The sequence below is a fragment of the Anabrus simplex genome, chromosome 2 (genome assembly GCF_040414725.1).
Source record: "Anabrus simplex isolate iqAnaSimp1 chromosome 2, ASM4041472v1, whole genome shotgun sequence".
Taxonomy (NCBI): domain Eukaryota; kingdom Metazoa; phylum Arthropoda; class Insecta; order Orthoptera; family Tettigoniidae; genus Anabrus; species Anabrus simplex.
This window is the reverse complement of record NC_090266.1, coordinates 642,501,735-642,515,392: the sequence shown is the minus strand read 5'-3', so window position 1 is coordinate 642,515,392 and position 13,658 is coordinate 642,501,735. Positions and strand designations below refer to the sequence as shown.

General features: G+C 36.7%; 1 protein-coding gene across 1 annotated transcript in view; it reads right to left on the bottom strand.

The window, feature by feature from the left end:
- The window catches only part of HUWE1 (HECT, UBA and WWE domain containing E3 ubiquitin protein ligase 1), a 1,366,532-nt gene that overhangs the window by 753,132 nt on the left and 599,742 nt on the right, over positions 1–13,658 (bottom strand). The window contains exon 23 of the mRNA XM_068226019.1: positions 12,310–12,447. Within this exon, the coding sequence (XP_068082120.1) occupies positions 12,310–12,447 (138 nt within the window). The remainder of the gene's footprint in view (positions 1–12,309; positions 12,448–13,658) is intronic.

The following is a 13,658-nucleotide window of genomic DNA, read 5'->3' as shown; positions in this document are numbered from 1 at the left end:
CTAATTCAGAAAGTGATGGAACCAACCAGAGGGAAAAATATCCTGGATGTGGTGGTGATAATACCAGATGAGCTCTATAGGGAAACTGAAGGAATAAATGGTGTTAGTGATCATGAAGCTGTTTTTGTCGTAGTCAAAATGTTTTTTTTTTTGCTAGTTGTTTTACGTCGCACCGACACAGATAGGTCGTATGGCGACGATGGGACATGAAAGGGCTAGGAGTGGGAAGGAAGCGACCATGGCCTTAAATAAGGTACAGCCCCAGCATTTGCCTGGTGTGAAAATGGGAAACCACGGAAAACCATTTTCAGGGCTGCCGACAGTGGGGTTCGAACCTGCTATCTCCCGAATACTGGATACTGGCCGCACTTAAGCGACTGCAGCTATCGAGCTCGGTCGTAGTCAAAAATAAATGTGATAGAAAGGAAGGTCTAAAAAGTAGGACTATTAGGCAGTACCATATGGCTGATAAAGCAGGCATGAGGCAGTTTCTAAAAAGTAACTATGATCGGTGGAAAACTGTAAATAAAAATGTAAACAGACTCTGGGATGGGTTTAAAGAAATTGTTGAGGAATGCAAAAACAGGTTTGTACCTTTAAGGGAGATAAGGAATGGTAAAAACCCACCTTATTATAATAGAGAAAGAAAGAGACTAAGAAGGAGGTGCAGACTGGAAAGAAATAAGAGTTAGAAATGGCTGTGGAAGTAAGGAGAAATTGAAGGAACTTACTAGAAAATTGAATCTAACAAAGAAGGCAGCTAAAGATAACATGATGGCAAGCATAATTGGCAGTCATACAAATTTTAGTGAAAAATGGAAGAGTATATATATATATAGGTATTTCAAGGCAGAAACAGGTTCCAAAAAGGACATTCCAGGAATAATTAATGAACAAGGGGAGTGTAAATGCGAGGATCTTCAAAAGGTAGAAGTATTCAGTCAGCAGTATGTAAAGATTGTTGGTTACAAGGAAAATGTCGAGATAGAGGAGGAGACTAAGGCCAATGAAGTATTAAAATTTACATATGATAACATTGACATTTACAATACGATACAAATGTTGAAAACTAGAAAAGCGGCTGGAATTGATCAGATTTCTGGGGATATACTAAAGACAATGGGTTGGGATATAGTACCATATCTGAGGTACTTATTTGATTTGTTTGGTCAGAGGAGCTATACCAGATGAATGGAGAGTTGCTATAGTAGCCCCTGTGTATAAAGGAAAGGGTGATAGACATAAAGCTGAAAACTACAGGCCAGTAAGTTTGACATGCATTGTATGTAAGCTTTGGGAAGGCATTCTTTCCGATTATATTAGACATGTTTGTGAAATTAATAACTGGTTCGATAGAAGGCAGTTCGGTTTTAGGAAAGGTTATTCCACTGAAGCTCAACTTGTAGGATTCCAGCAAGATATAGCAGATATCTTGGATTCTGGAGGTCAAATGGACTGTATTGCGATTGACCTGTCTAAAGCATTTGATAGGGTGGATCATGGGAGACTACTGGCAAAAATGAGTGCAAATGGACTAGACAAAAGAGTGACTGAATGGGTTGCTATATTTCTAGAAAATAGATCTCAGAGAATTAGAGTAGGTGAAGCTTTCTCTGACCCTGTAATATTTAAGAGGGTAATTCCTCAAGACAGTATTATCGGACCTTTATGTTTTCTTATATATATAAATGATATGAGTAAAGGAGTGGAATAGGAGGTAAGGCTTTTTGCGGATGATGTTATTCTGTATAGAGTAATAAATAAATTTACAAGATTCTGAGCAACTGCAACGCGACCTCGATAATGTTGTAAGATGGACAGCAGGGAATGGTATGTTGATAAACGGGGTTAAAAGTCAGGTTGTGAGTTTCACAAATAGAAAAAGTCCTCTCAGTTTTAATTCCTGCATTGATGGGGTGAAAGTTCCTGTTGGGGATCATTGTAAGTATCTAGGTGTTAATATAAGGAAAGACCTTCATAGGGGTAATCACATAAATATGATTGTAAATAAAGGGTACAGATCTCTGCACATGGTCATGAGGGTGTTTGGGGGTTGTAGTAAGGATGTAAAGGAGAGGGCATATAAGTCTCTGGTAAGACCTCAACTCGGGTGTAAGGGACCCTCACCAGGATTACCTGATTCAAGAATTGGAAAAAATCCAAAGAAAAGCAGCTTAATTTGTTCTGGGCGAATTCCGACAATTGAGTAGCGTTACAAAAATGTTGCGAAGTTTGGCGTGGAATGACATTAGTAGACGAATAAGTTTGAGTGGCGTTTATAAAAGTAGGAAAGATCACAATATGAAGATAAAGTTGGAATTCAAGAGGACAAACTGGGGCAAATATTCATTTATAAGAAGGGGAGTTAGGGATTGGAATAACTTACCAAGGGAGACGTTTAATAAATTTCCAAATTCTTTGAAATCATTTAGGAAAAGGCTAGGAAAACAACAGATAGGGAATCTGCCACCTGCGCGACTGCCCTAAATGCAGATCAGTATTGATTGATTGATTGACTGATTGATTGATAAAAACGGAAAACCATCTTCAGCACTGCCAACAGAGGGGTTCAAACCCACTACCCCCCCGAATGCAAGGTAACAGCTAAGTAGGGTTAAATTTTGTTTCCAGAGATACCACATACCTTTTTCGTTTGTCATTCATACCGCATTACTCGCCTAGAATAAGTCTACACACATTTAAATACCACCATAATAATCAAATAAGCCTGCAATGCAAAGGGGAGTTGACTCCAACCAACAGTAAACAAATAAATGAAGCATGCGATGTTACAGAAATGACTATATATGTGAACGGGATTCCGCAAATAGTGAAAGGGGGGGGATGCAAGCCGAGTGAATTCTTAGAACAATGCTCGACCTAGCAGCAGCAAGGGCCGGCGCATCACTACTCAACCTAATTAGCGCCCAGTGCCCGTGCATCTCTGCGGTGCCATTCAACTTTTCTGACACACACTGCCTAGCATGGTACTATTACAAATAATAACAGGTATGTCTATTTTCCAACTATTTCCTCGGTTAACCCGCAGACTCTGTTGAGCAAGATTCTACTGTATAGGCCCCATATACTTTGTTAATATATGAAAGCATATTTATTCTCAGAGTATTTACTTTGCAAACAGTCTGTACAAACACTAAAATAATGTAGCCCTTGTTGCCAACCTCCATGCATCATACAAACCCCCTTTTCTTTACATGCTGGTGAGCTCCATGTTTGATACAGACCTCTGCAGGCCTAACTTCATTTTGTTCTAGCTCGTAAAATTTTAATGTGTTAAAGATGAGCCTGCTATAACTATGAAGCTGAAGAACTCTGCCTCCCTTGTGTGTATGTATCAGCCCAAATCAGCGTATCTTTTTTTTTTTTTTCCTTTTATAGAAGGAGAAATAACCCAGCCTCTTTTCACTTGAGTGCGCATAGACTTAAATTTCCGGTGCATTCTAACAGATGTGTGGATCACTATAGAACGTTTCCTTATGTTGACTGATACCATAAATTACAATCTTTCCATTGATACACATGTTGACATGATCCAGTGAGATTTTTTTGTTGCTGAATTTCAGTAAGTCTCTGCTATCAACAAAGTATTGAGCACAGCTTCAGCTTTCTAATGCATTTTAGTGGACATCTAACTACTTGAATTTTCATGTATTTACACCTATCTTTTTTTTAATATACATAAATCTAGATAGATCTGTTAGATCTTTAACCTCTTAACTGGGTATTATTGATGTGCTTGGTGTAACATGCCCTGTGTATTTTTTCAGCAGATTGTTGTTACATGGCAGGATAGGCAGAAAAGTTACTAATATCATTAATATCAATCATCTGTGATACAAAAAGTAAAATGAAGGAGTCTTAATTTATTTTAATGTTAGAGATATTTTAAACCATTTTTACATTAACTGCAAGGTCATTTGCGTGGTTGGAATTTGAGTATTTTGTTCATACGTTAGCACCTAAAATTAAACAAATAAAAGAAAGGAATATTTATGAATTACACATCATGCTAGCGACATTGAGAAAGATTTTACATTAACTTCACAGTCAGTTACATCATTTACCTCACTAGAACTGCAGTGTATGAAACTGCCTGAAGCACGGTGCAGGACGAAGTGCCTTCTTACAATCAGGGCACCAGGTCATGGACTCTTTCTCCTTTCCATTCTTCCAACACACTACACGTCATCTAGTGGGTCTCTTCTTCGATGCACCCAGAACAAAATCGGGCAAGCAGCGCCCCAGTAGTCGAGAAGGTGTTGGTGATTTTGAAGGACATCTTTTTGGCTGCTGTTCTACCACTCCTCCGGTTGAAGGTAAGTCCTCTGCTAAGGTCAGTTGAAAGTCCAGTCTATGTAGGTATCATCCTTTTTTCTGATAAATTATAAATGCATTCAAACACGCCAGATCCATCAGGTAATGGAACATCATCCGGTAATATTTCTTTAGGCATTCTTTGGCAAGTTTGTAGCTGGGAACTTGGCCATAATTTTATACATTCCTCCCATATTCTTGTTGTAATCCAGAACAAGCGTTGGTTTATGGATTACTCCTTTCCTCGTCTGAACATCGGTTATGCTGTCATCGTGGATGATGTCTTTCCATTTCATGGTCATTTGCTTTTTACGAAAGGCTGCATTGTTTCCCCCTTCTTCACTGTGCTTGGGAATTCCTTTGTGATGATTCTCATAGTCCCCACAACATCAGTATTTCTACTACACAATGTGTCAACTAGTCTCTGACTAGTATACCAATTGTCAAGATAGAGGCAATACCCTTTATCTAGAAGGTTGTGCGTAAGTTCTAGTACAATTCTGGACAAAATATTCTCACCAGAATATCTCTGACCATACACTGTGTCCTTGCCAGTATAAACTACAAAATTCCACAGATAACCAGACCCACGTTCACAAAGTTTATAGAATTTCATGCTAAATTTGCTTCTTTTAGATGGAATAAATTGCACCCAGCCCAATCATCCAGGAGGGACTCATTGACACACGTTTTGCTCAGGAGTGTATACAGAAGAAAATCTTAACTGTAGGTGATCAAGTACCGGCTGAATTTTATAGAGCTTTTTGTTGTGCAGGTTAGGTACAAATTTCGAATTGTCAGAGAAATGAAGGAACTTCGACAGAAGCTGAAATCTTTCCTCAGAGATTATTTTCAAAAAGTAAGGGGTTGCAATACTTCCCCGTTTTGAGAAGTACATACTGTTTTCTGGCTTAGGAACTATCCCCTGCAGCATTAGAAGTCAAATTAGAGGTTTTATCTATAGTCCTCTCCGTGTAAGGACGTACCCTAAGGGTGCAACCTTACCCTATCTCCCCTGTAATATTAAGGTATTGATTTATAGTTACTTTTCTTGCTGTTGGGTATTTTGCAGGTCTTTTTCAGTGTCGGTAACCATATAGTTTAGGGACCCTACTTGCCGATACGACGTCTTACATTTACCGTTAATCTGGCACGTTGGCAACGTTCAATCACTGTTCTGGCGTGAATTGCGTGTTGCCACCGCATTGCCGTTAAAGTCACTAGTGATACATTTGCGAGAATATTTAAAGCATATTTTCTTTTCCTGTGGGATTGTAAATCTATTTGGCTAATACCAGGTAAGTAGAATTGTGGCATGTTCGGATAATGCATTTAATAACGTAGTTTGTGTGAAATGATGAAAGTGCTCAAATACGCCAGTCTCATGTATAGATCTACCGGTACAGGAAATAACACTTGCGGGACGAAATTTTGGCAGTAGAACTTATAACTATTATTTTCAAATCCGCAGTGAACCTGAAAGCTGACCTAATTTCCGTTCACGGAGCTTGGCACATTAGTATTCCTATATGTTTCCTGATAAGCTTGAAGATATAACCAGCCTGCAAGCTGAAAATATGCCCAATAATCTCTCTCCTTACTGGTTACTGGTATTGAAGAGAGTAGGAAATGTTCGCGCAAAAGAAAGGGAAGTCGTTGGATGTCTGGAACTTTCGAAAATCACACTGCAAAGATTTATTAAATAAATTGCATCGTTTAACACGCCCCTCTTTTCAAAAATATGGTCATAGTACGCCTACTGTGTATCAAAATAAAGACAGATATATGTAACATTAATTTGAGTGAGAAAGTGTGTTTATTTCCTTAATTCCTCATTGAGCGTGGATATCGACTTAATTATAAATATCTTGATTTATTTAATCTTAACTTTTATCATTTACTAGGGTAGGGAAACATTCATTATCAAAGTTTACATTGAGGTTAGTTTGTTATGATTATGTCTGGTGATTTTAATATGTAACCAGGCAGGTTGGCAGCAGTGATCAGCTATTACAATAAAGAGAAAAGAAGAGCATTGGGCGGCGATATTTACTTTCTGGGGTATTGCCTTACGTGGCGATTACTATAAGTTGGATCTGTATCCACCCAATCTCTCACTCGTGATCGTGGTTTGAAGTTCGGATGGGCTTCTAAAAACTGTTTAGCATACACATTGGTCTGTTCGCCAATAAGTTGAAATATATCATCACCTATGAACTCTTCAAAATATTCCGACACAATGGATTCATAGTCGAAGTCCACATTTACACCACTAGCACCAGAAAATAAGAATTTCTGATGTGAAACACCACACGGCAGGAAAGGTTGAAACATATCTAGCACTTCGCCTTCATCTAATTCATGTTGTTCATCTTGTTCTTTATTCTCATTCTCTGAACCACTTTCACTATCAGGCTCACCATCTGTAACAAATCACTCATCTTCGGATTTCAGAGAAGATAAATCGTCACAATCATTCCCTACGTGTTAAATAATCTCGTCTTCTTCCAGCGTTTCGAACTTCCACTTTGAACTAGATGCTGCCATATTTGGCCTACTGCAGACAAGTAGACCACACAGTTGTAAAATAAAAACAAATAAGCTTCAAGAAGCGTGACGTGGTATTTGCTGCCATCGAGCGGGGGAAATATCAATACACGGCGCGGCAAAGTAGCTCGTCATACCCAGGAGATGTTTGCAGTAAAAAAAAAGAGTAGGTATATATTCGTCATGCCCTTTACTCTGTAACATTCAGCGTACAAATGTATACGTCATGCTCGGTTAAGAGGTTAAGAAAAAATATGTATACATGAAAGTAAAGAGAAAACTTATCATGTATGACAGAAACTAACCAGAATTTAACTTTCAAAACCTTCACTGGCCAATGCAGATGTTCTAATTCTTAATAAATATATTACATTTGTACTTTTATAGCAAGAAAATTATTATTATTGTTATTGTTGTTGCTGTTGTTGAAAAAGAAGGAGACTGAAACAGATGGTCATATAAAAACCTGCCACAAAGACGTGAAAGGATAAAATGAAGTTTATAGAACTCAAAAAGTTTTAAAAGAGGTCTCCATGTCTGGATCACACATAAATTTGACAGAAATGGTAAGAAGATTTCTTAAAAGTCCCAAATATTGATAAGTATATACTTGAGTGAAATAAGATTGTAACAGTATTTCTTTCGAGTTGCAGGAATTCCACAGTGAAATTATATGAAAAATTTTGTGAAACAGGAAGCAAAGCTATTGACATGAGCTGCTAAATTTAATGGAGATGAGAGAGCAAACTTCAGAAGAATCATAAGAGTATTTCTCTTTATTTCAGATGAGTAGCATCTTTTTCAATTATTATCTGTATTTACAGTTAACACTGGTAGAGGTAGATACTTCTTTATTGCAGTTATAGTGACATTTTAAATGAATGAATGAAATTGAATAATTACATACAAAATTTCATACTTTAGAAAAGACTATATGATTATCCCATATAATATGTGAGCAAATTATTATTCTACAAAACTGCCAATTATCAGGCCATTTCATGATGTTGAATTTAAGCAGATGACATCCAATATGTTTACTTGATGTTCCATTAGATATGTTTTAAGTAGTAAAGTTATGTATATAGAGTCATCTGTTGGGATCAATGAAAAGTTTATAGGTAAAAATGTCTTCACGAATGCTACAGTAAAGTAATTGTATGTCACGAGTATTTGGAAATATAAAGTAACTGTAATGATCGCAGTAAGATTATTGAAATACTGAATGTTAAAACAATGAAAGGGAATGATTGTGAATAAATATTAAAATCAACAAATAAGAATAGGGAAGGAATAAATGTTACTAATGAAAGTTATGTGAAAATAAGGCTGTAGAATTGTAATCATGCTGCGAAATGCAAGAAAATAACGTTACAGTATTTTAAATCCTGCGACACGTAGGAAATGCAGATGTTTTAAGAAGTTAGTACCCAAATAACATGAGGTCATTTGAAGAGTAGAGACTTTTCTAAAATACAAAGAAGCAAGAGAGCTTGGTTTTATATGACAAAATGTACACCTGCAATTTATTACCATCTGTTACTACCATTTTTTTCACGTGAAGGTTAATGATAAGGCAAGACAATGGTATATAAAGATGCAGGATGAAGGATATAAGAGTCATTTAATTTACACTCATTACTGCTGGAAGTGACTGGTATATTTCATGTTATGTAAGTGTTGAATTTAAGAGCTTTTATTTATATGTCACTTTTTTAATTAGTACAATTTGGTTAAATAGATAGAATTATTATGAAGTAGTTTCTTGTGGTACTTTATTATTTCATAGGTGATGGTTTGTTGTTGTTGTTTCTTCAAACGATTATTTATGATGCATAATATAACAACTAATAAGAAACCCTTTGATCAAGTAATGATGATCATACTTAAGTATTTAATTACTTGATGGAATCACTTTCCTTTATTTTCTTATTAATATGACGGTAATAATGATACAACATACACATAAGAATGATAATATAATTGTATGAAGCAGGAGTTTGAAGAATATCTAAATTTATACATTTCGATCAGTGTTATTTTAATTTTATTGCTAGATTATATTAATTTTTAGTTTACAACTCATAATTACTTGGCTTACTCTCACTTCGACTTGTGACATTGTGTAGATCGGAAGTATGCCATAGTGCAGTTTGAATGAAAGTGAAGTAATTTTTAATAAATGAGACAATGGCTACATCAAACCAAAGTGAACAACAAAGATAAGACCAGGTTTATCTCCACTAAGTGATGCAACATCTGACGCATGGGAAGAGTAATGAGTAGAGATGGGAATTTGCATATTTGCCTATTTTATTCCTGTGTTCAGAAACATAGGCTTTTGAGATATAAATTTGTATAAGGCCTTTTCAGCTAGATCTCTTTGGTATTATTGTTCCTATAAATGCCTATTTCAGAGGTTTAAGTCCTATTTGGAGTATAACTGCCTATGTGATGGCTTTTGACTGTATTTTAAACAAGGCGGTTACCTTCCTATGCATTATATTGTAGCTGGTGTGCTCGACAGAATTATCTTCTCGTTTCTCAATATATGTTTACCCCACGAACAAAAAAGGGAATTTTCGGAAGTCACCAGAAATAGTGCTTGGGAAATTTCTATCAGGAGAAACAAGGAACAATTTGACCCCTCCAACCTCCTAAAAAATATCCAAGAACCAATCAACGTCGAACTATGTTGCACGACCTGTATCCTCTACTTCTCTATCGATGCAAACTGTTGTACACGTACGTTTTATCTTAAGAACATGTTGCAATTTATTGTGAAGAAGGAGTATGTCCATGGCCAAGGAAAAATCGTCTGTGTACTACTGGCTGAAGTAGTGGATCACAGGGGAGCCCAATTTCACAACGGATGAAAGGGTAGTATTCTGCCAACTTGCTTTAAGGGTAAGTTCGCTTGTTCTTTATCATTTTTGTGATTGAGAATTACGATCGCATTTCATTGCAGCATTTAAAGGCCTATTAATTTATCTATTATGGCAAGTTGTTTTATTGCAATGCTGTATTAGTTGTTCACTTTCAATAATTTAGATCGCTAAAAAGTAAATAATAATTTAGTTACAGGATGAGGAGTTAGAATGCCGGTTTTCTCTTGTCACAGAGTGGATGAAAATTAAAAGTCAGTATTTTGAACTGTCATTCATTTCGCGTGAAAAAAGGGATTTACAAGTGAAATCAAATTTTTAAAAATCCCTTCTAAAAAATCATAACTTTCACCAGACTTACAGCACGTGTAGGCTCTAGTGAACTCTATTACACTTCCGCTAAGCCTTCACAAAACATAGGTTGGAGATCCAATGTGGCGAGGCTAGGACGATGTTGCAGCGCGTTTCATAATGCTGCCAGGACTAGCTTTAAAAGACCAGGCCAGTGAAAAGACTATTAGTCTGATTTGGTGAGGTCCGGTTAGTAACCGTTATGCTAGAGGGCAAGCAAAAAGAGTCTGGGGGTCGTAAGCTTCCAGGTTAGGGCCTCAAAGTGGCCAAGAGTCCTAGAGTCTTGGTAAATGGTGAAAAAAAAGTAAGGTTATAGGTGCATGCCACGACAATTTCAAATTACGCGGTTTTCTACTTTTTAACAAGGGTGACAGCTTTGTGGGCACACACGATGCAGGATCTACTTCAGGCAACAGAAAATATTCTTTATGAACGGTGACCCAACTGACTAAAGCCAGCTAATAGCAACAAATAAAATGTTCACAAATCTGAGTTTTATACAGCCTCAGTTTTAATTTTTCTATATAAGTAAGAATACTGCTACGGGCAGCTTTGTGGGTCCCTGGCATGCATAAAGGAAGGAACTCTCCCCTACGCTACTCAGGCATAGTTTCACGTCATTTTATTTTTATTATTTTCTTCACCCCGTGAACTCGACACAATACTGCCAAATTATAACCAAAAAATCTTTGAGGAAATATTTCCATGCAAATTACGAATTCCCTTCTTCCTACTTTAAAGATTTGTACTTCTGGAAACATCATCTCTAATAGTTTTTTTTTTTTTTTTTAATGAAACAAATGTGCATGATATGTACTAAGCATTATTGCTAATTTGTCTAACCGTAGAAATTTAAGATATAGGAACATTATAATTTTAGTCAACTGTATGATTTTTCAGATCAAATGTTGAAAAAATACCATATAGATCAACACAGAAATACTGCGATGCATCCGACAAGAGTACAGAAATCTGTATCAACGCAACCTTTCTACTGGTCCACTGTGAACAGTGACCAAAAACAATTTTCTTCAGACCTGTGCACTTCAATGGTGGAAGCTAATACCTCCCTGCATAAGCTGGAGCGTCCAACATTCAATAATTTTTAAGGAAGTACAGAAGCAAAGTAATACCATGTCCCTCAATGCTACAGAAGAATTACCTGCAGTCATTGTACTTATCGGTAATAAAAAGTCATTTTATGGCAGTAAACACCAAGTTAGGTTCGACCTATGTTTCAATCCTCTCTGTGAATGAGAAGTGGGTACACTACTGTTCAAATTTTGAGGATTTTATTTCAATGCCCTGACAGTTGCCCAGTGCTTGCAGATCATTCAGGCCATGGATGAAGAGGATGCTTTCTGCACAAGAGAAGCTAAGAAAGCCTAGTCCTGCCCATCGCTTCCATCAGATTTGAGATTCCTAAAGGCAAACTTCAACAAGCTGCCGGAAGCAATCACCGAGTTAGAGAAGAATGGCATGCTCCAGGTGGAGTCATTTAGGACTGTGGATGAAGTCACGCAAAGTTTTGACCGAACCTGTGGGAAGGTAGGTACTGTCAGGCAAAAGTTCGATAGGGTCCTGCAGTGGAATCCAGGATAGAAAGCGATGATAAAAGTAGCCAGTAGCGAAGTTGCTACGAGGTGAGGTAGATGAAGCAATGGAACTAAGAGCAGATGAAGTGGTTTTATTAAAGTTTTGACCGATCACTTCATGTGATGTTGAGAGATCTGTCTCTCAGTACAAAAAAATAATTCTGCATTTCAGGAGAACAAGATCGTTACCGGAAAACATTCAAAAGTTGCTTGTTGTAAATTCCTTTTATAGCAATTGTGTATTATTAAATAAGTAATTTTCTCAATGCCTATTTTGTACATTAGTACCTAAATACATGCCTGTTTTGGCTATTTTAAGAGCCTATATGCCTTCCTAATTTAACTGTTTTTAGTGCCTATAATTCACATCTCCAGTAATGAGTGTGCAATACCAAATGAAATGTGTGTTAGAGAACACTTTGTTCGTCATTCATATCAAGTTCCCAAGTTTGTAAGTGATCCTTAGAAACACAGTAGTAATTCACAAACAGGAGGAATAACTCAGGATATAACAACTAGTATTTTAAAAAACACACACAAAACTTCAAAGCATTTCACATGATAAACACTTTTTTTACCAGCATAGGACTACTTACCTCAAAAAGTAAAGTAAAAAGATGAATTCGTGTTGCCAGGGAAAGTGCATTGATGGAAGCTGTTAAAACAGTAACAATTTGTGATTCCTCCTCGCCAGTCTTAAATGCATTTAGAAGGTAGTCAACTTCAAATGCAATCTAGGAACAAAAAATGAACAAAAGATCATTATTATATTATACCACAATTCTTATCACCATCCCATTAACCAGGTAGCAAGAAACACCCTCGCTCCCTCACCATATGAGTTCTCTTTAAATTCATCTTTAAATGATTCAACCCCTCCATTAGTAAGACACATATAAGAAAGATTCATATGAAACTGTTAGCAGTGAATGAGGAAATAAATAAGAACTGCTGAAGCATAAAAACAGTGCATGTACATCTTCAAGGTCCTTTCAAAGGAAGACTTATTACATTAATACACATTTCATTTTCCATTTTTCACCAACAACCATTTCTTTGACATTCACTTACAGAAGGCTTGTTAAATAACTCCTGCTCTTTACATTGATTCCTTTAAGTTCTCACTAAAAATATTTAAAATACAATAGCAGATGGTTACTGAGCATCACTTCTCTTCCACAAATTCACTGCCCTATAAATGTAAAGAAGAGTATGACTTTAGTTTCATTGTAGAGCTGGTCCTTAAGCTACTGGAAATAGCTGTGTATAACCTGTAAAGAACAAAACTAATAGTGTATCTAACTTACGGATTTTGATTTTTCACCATTTGATTCTGGGGATCCAAGTATATACAGCAGCAGATAAATGAGTGTGCACTGTGCCTTTCATTTATTGCAATTTAGCATGCTGTGAAACTGTGGAAACGTCCGAACAGAAAATCACAATTTTCTTCCAGCTACAAAGTCAGATGAATTGAAATAAATTTTATTTTCACACATTGTTGATTTTCATAGGTTAGGATAGGTGTGAATGCATGAAAGATACCCCTGATCAGAGAGGTGTCACATTGTTCAGTATAAGGGTGAACATTGCAGTTTTAACATAATATAAAAATGTAATTGACTTATTGAGCCGTCAAGCTGCTTTTCACCTTCTGTATTTGCCCAGTGTTTCTGTGCCCCTCAGTTGCCATCTTTATCCTTTTCTCTCCTTCCCTTTCCCATATCTCTTTGGCTTTCTATTTATCCTACATATTCCACATCACGGTTGTAAATCAATCAAGATGAATCCTTGACAAATTAACCTCCTCCTCCTCCTTGTATACAGCTTTAGTACCACCCTTCTGATGAAGACCAGAAGCTGAAGAGCTCATCAGGTGCTGAGAAGAAGCCGTTATAGAAGAACTGGGATTGATGAGAAGAGAGTCTAGTTATGAAAAGACAGC